This window comes from Hevea brasiliensis, chromosome 16 (assembly GCF_030052815.1).
Source record: "Hevea brasiliensis isolate MT/VB/25A 57/8 chromosome 16, ASM3005281v1, whole genome shotgun sequence".
NCBI classification, from domain to species: domain Eukaryota; kingdom Viridiplantae; phylum Streptophyta; class Magnoliopsida; order Malpighiales; family Euphorbiaceae; genus Hevea; species Hevea brasiliensis.
This window is the reverse complement of record NC_079508.1, coordinates 36,640,391-36,645,451: the sequence shown is the minus strand read 5'-3', so window position 1 is coordinate 36,645,451 and position 5,061 is coordinate 36,640,391. Positions and strand designations below refer to the sequence as shown.

At 34.7% G+C, this 5,061-nt stretch overlaps 1 protein-coding gene across 1 annotated transcript; it reads right to left on the bottom strand.

Moving 5' to 3' along the window:
• Positions 1–839: 839 nt before the first annotated feature.
• On the bottom strand, positions 840–3,481 carry LOC110668908 (pentatricopeptide repeat-containing protein At1g71460, chloroplastic). The gene has a single exon (XM_021830302.2). The coding sequence runs from the start codon at positions 3,412–3,414 to the stop codon at positions 1,366–1,368; it is 2,049 nt and encodes a 682-aa protein (XP_021685994.2). The 5' UTR covers positions 3,415–3,481; the 3' UTR covers positions 840–1,365.
• Between the last annotated feature and the right edge of the window lie 1,580 nt (positions 3,482–5,061).

Below are 5,061 nucleotides of genomic sequence, written 5' to 3'. Positions count from 1 at the left end.
ATCATCTACCTGAAGTAGCAATCAACATAACTATTCTTAAACACCTCAAAAATAGCAATCTGCAAAATACCATAATCTTGAGGACCTAAAAAATAACAGCAATATCATAATCACAGTTCAGCAATAGATGAACCTCAGTTCTTGGTAGGTGAACTTCAGTTTTGCAATTGCAGCATCGAGTTGCTGCAGTAGCAGATCTGAAATTCTGATACTGCTACTGCAGAATTGAGAACCAGAACTGTTTGCTCAGAATGATCACAAAAATTTGGACATTTGTGAAAATTAAAATGTGAAGTATATATCATAGAGACGAGTGATAATCATTTTGCATGCAAAATTACATTTTATTTAACCCCAGAAACATAAAACCACAAATCTAAATAGAAAGTGGAGACTCAAAATGCATAACTGGAAACCCAAATGGTCAGATAGCTAAAAATAACCACCTAGGGCCTGCATATCAATTCCTAGAGCCAGTATAAGTTAGTTTTTACCCTATACTTGCATTCAGTAAGAATTCTAAAAACCCATTTCTCATGTACAAAGGGATTTCAACACAAAATAAAGTTGCAAAATTAGAAAAAGACTGCATAACAAATGTTGCGCTTGAAAAGGCAAAGATAATGCATGGCAAAATTAGAATCACCTTTTAGGACAAATCAGTACCTGGGAAGGACTGATAATTCTATCATTAGAAGTATAGCAGCTGCAATGCCTTAAAAAATAGCATTACAGCAGAGTACGAGTATCAAGATCAATCCCTATATCTACCACCAGGGAAACAAGGGGGCTAGTTTCAAGAATACAAAAAATAGAAATCAAGAGGCAACAAATAGAAATTGAAGAAGTTTAATAAAGTTTCTGCATTTCCACTACTTTCTTAGCAATCAAAAATCAATGCCTAAGAAACTTAAACGTAAATTTTGTGCAACAATTTAAAAAATAAAAAAAGGAAGAAAATTATTACATGAATCTCAAGCATGCATTGTAATTGGGGCTTGTGCCTTCCAATATAATCAACACATTGCACCACTTCTAATTTGTATGCCTCCTTGGCCTCTTCTTCTTTTCCTTCTTTCTCTAGCGGTTGAGCTATCCAATGAAACTATGAAAGGTGACCTTTCTCCATCCTATCTATGGACTTATTTGCAAGATAGCACACAAGAGATTGCTTTGTCTTCCAGCATGTTAGTCATGACCATGAAATTAAAACACCATGTTCAAGGCAAATAAAAGAAATTCTTTTTTTTTTTTGTACTTTCATATGATATGTGAAGGCACAAATCTATACAATTTCCAAGAAGTATTGAACAAACTCAAGAAGGTTGCAGGAACTCAATTAATACAAAAACTATCAAATTTTTCTCACGAGGAAGAACTCATCTTTATAAATCTTTCAGCCTCCTGGATGCGACCAGCACGGGTAAGAAGTCCAATGATAATAGAATATTGTTCTTCAGATGCCTTAATTTTATATCTTTGAGACATTATATCAAATATCCGACAAGCATCATCTGCAAATTCAGCTTCATCACAAATTGAGAGAACAACTTTGAAAGTGAAATGGGTGGGAGTGAAACCGTCAGATATCATCTTATGAAAGAGGCGGACTGCATCCTGCCATAGCTTATTATATCCATATGCCTTTATAATGGCAGTCCATGCCATTGAACCCTTGACAGGAATTGCATAGAAAACTGATTTTGCTCCATTAATCACTCCACAGCTCCCATACATCTTCACAATTTCTGCTGAAACAAAAGGAATTGTCTCAAAATTTTTCTTCAAGACATGCCCATGAATCTCCTTCCCAAGCTTCAAAGCTTTAATTTTGCTGCAAATACTCAACATTCTTGCCATCACAACAGAGTCTGGCCTGTGCTTTGACAACTGCATTGACCTAAATACGGACAATGCTTCATTTATACACCAATTTACTACATAGGAATCAATCATAGCTGTCCAGGAGATTACATTCCTGCTCTCCATGGTATCGAACAATTTTACAGAGTAGTCTAAAACCCCACAAATTGAGTACATTTTTATCAGAGAAGTTACAACAGATACATTAGGCAAGAGCAAATTCTTAACAGCGTAAGCATGAATTTCCTTGCCATGCTCCAAAGCCTTCAACTCTGCACAAACTGGAATAACAGTGGCAACCGTGACAACATCAGGCCTAAACCCTTCCTGCTGCATCCAAGCTACAGATCTTAAAGCCTGGTCAAGCCTCCCATTTGATGCATAACCAGACATCAAAGCAGTCCAAGAAACAGTATTCCTCTCCATTGAGCCATAAAACACCCGCCTACCTAAGCCCATGTCTCCACATTTGCAATACATGTCAATTAGTCCAGACTGAATTGACAAATGCCTTGAATAATTCTTTCTTTTCACAACATATGCATGAACCTCCTGGCCTAACTTCTTTGCCCACACTTCCCCTATAACAGGAAGGATTGTGGTTAGTATGACTGAGTTGGGGTATATTCCTTCACTTACCATCCATCTTAAATAGTCCAATGCTTCCCTTTGACGCCTATTATGCGCAAAACCTGCAATCATTGCACCCCACACAACAATATCTCTGTGGGGCATTTCTTCAAACACTCTTTGTGCTAATTTAATCTTGCCACATTTGAAATACATATCAATCAAACTGGTCCTGAGAATTGAACTGTCAACCAATCCATTCTTTACCAAAAGGCCATGAGTCTTCAAACCTTGCCAAAAAGCTGAAGCACCGGCAAAGCTCTTAATGACATTAGAGAAAGTATACACGTTCAACTCAACACCTAATTCTCGCATTTCTGCATAAGCAGAAAGCACATCAAGGTATCTTTTGCCACCCGATATCACAGCACCTCTAAGCAACGCATTCCACGGATACACACTACCAGTACTAGTACATTCATCGAACACATGTTTGGCATCATCAAGAGAACCGCAAGATGTGTACATATGGACCAATTTAGTTCGCAAGAACTCGTTGTTTCCAAGGCCATTGATGCGGATATAGGTATGAATTTGTTTGGCTTCAGTTAGAGATTTCGATCGAATGCAAGCGGCAATAAGAGAAGAGAAGGTAGTGGCATTAACTGGGATGCCTTGCTGGTCCAAGTAGTCCATGATGGTGACAGCTTCCTTGAGCTTGTTTTGCCTAGCGAATCTTTGAATGTCTTTGTAAATTGCTCCTGGGTTTTTGGTGTGGAGTGGTAATGATTCTGGAAATGCATCTTTCTCTGCGAATGATGATTTGTGTTTCTTGTTGCGATACTTGTGAAATTTCCGGAGTTTGATGGGGTTTTGGGAGGCTTTGATTTTGAGGAATTGTTTGGTGTTGTTGAATGGATTTGGAGGCAGAGAATGTAGATGAAGAGAAAGGGGTCGGGATTGTGTTTGTATGCTTTCCATTTCCACTCTGGAGCGATCACAAATCCTTCACCAGAAAAATAAAGATCTTGCAAAATAATAAGCAATTTTAGGTGAATTGCATTTAATATTTTATTTTTAAGTAATGATATGATATAATAATTTTATATTTAATATATTTTTTTTATAATTATTACATTATATAATATTAGAATTATAATGTTATAATATTAAATTCTCATAAAAGAAAAAAAAAAGTTTAAGCTCAACAATCTCTTTTACATTTTAAATAAGTTAACAAATTTATTTTTTAATTGGTTTCTTATCAAAAATATATTATACGTATTTGTATGTTGTTTTTTTCTTATCCTATTAGGGTTAGGTAATTAGATGTATATATTTGTATTTATATATTTAACTATTTCTTTTTTTTATTATATATTTAACTATTTAACTTTAAATAGAAGTAAATACTATAACTATTAAACTCAGCCTAGGGCTTGATCCAGCTAAAGGATTTAATCCGCGAGTCATTAGTTCAATCAATAAGATATTAAGAAATTAATTAAATATATATTAATTTAATATTATATTTATTAATATAATGACATAAATTTAATTAACTAAATTTTATTTTTAGAATTAATATTTTAATATTTATCAAGTTATATTTATATATATCTTAATAATACTTTTGAATTTTATATGAAAATATTAAAAATATTTAAATTTTAAATGATACAATATAAAATAATCACATAGAATATATTCTCCTTTTATTAAGGAACATACCCTAGTGAATATTTCCTATAATATATTAAGGAATATGCTCCTATCACTTTTCCCTATAAATAAGGTCAGATAAGGATGGAAAAGAGTTCACTTTCCCTCTCCTCTCTTCTCTCTCTTATGCATATAATCTCTCCACCATATCTCTACCATAATACTACCCTCTCTAACTTGGGTATTGAAATGTCTCCACTAGGAGCCTCCCTGGTGAACCTCTTACCATTCTTTTTTTATTTTTTGTAGGTCCCTTTAGTTAAGACGATAGAAATAGTACTCATATGAGTGAAGTAGCACATTTAGGCTTCATCAAATGGCGTCGTCTGTGGAAACTGACACTAAAAGTTGTTTCTCTTCCCTTTTAGTTTTGTTCAAAAAATCAGCTTTCATACTCTGCACTCAAAGGGGAGAAGGAATTGTTATTTGAAAGAGACATCACGATGAAGAAAGTGAATGACTGATGGTTTACAATAACCCATTCAGAAATTTATCATCATGATCAAGAGTGTTTTGGTAGCATTTAGAGGTAATCAACTCAAAATTATATGCTCATTATGTATCTCGTACCTTTTACTTTAATTTTTCTCTACCCAATTTTGTCCAAGTTGAGATTGGAAAATGGTATTAACCAAGTGGCAGTTCATTTGAAGTTTTTTCTTTGAATCTATACAAGTTGTTATCCTAAAATTGCAAACAAGTTAGAATGGAGTGTGTAGGATGCAAGTTATTCGATCATGGAGAGTGTTATATATTGATTGTTGCTGTGTGCCCCTCTCATACAAGGTCCCACTCGATGGGAAGGAACTAGAGTTAGTTGGCAAGTCATTCAGATTTGTCATGGGCCGACGAGCTTGTGACTAGGCGATTGAGTAAGGGACGACCAATCGGTCTTCAATAGCCATG

Coding starts and splice junctions, on each gene's coding strand:
- LOC110668908 (XM_021830302.2), bottom strand. CDS start 3,414: ATGGAAAGCATACAAACACAATCCCGACCCCTTTCTCTTCATCTACAT.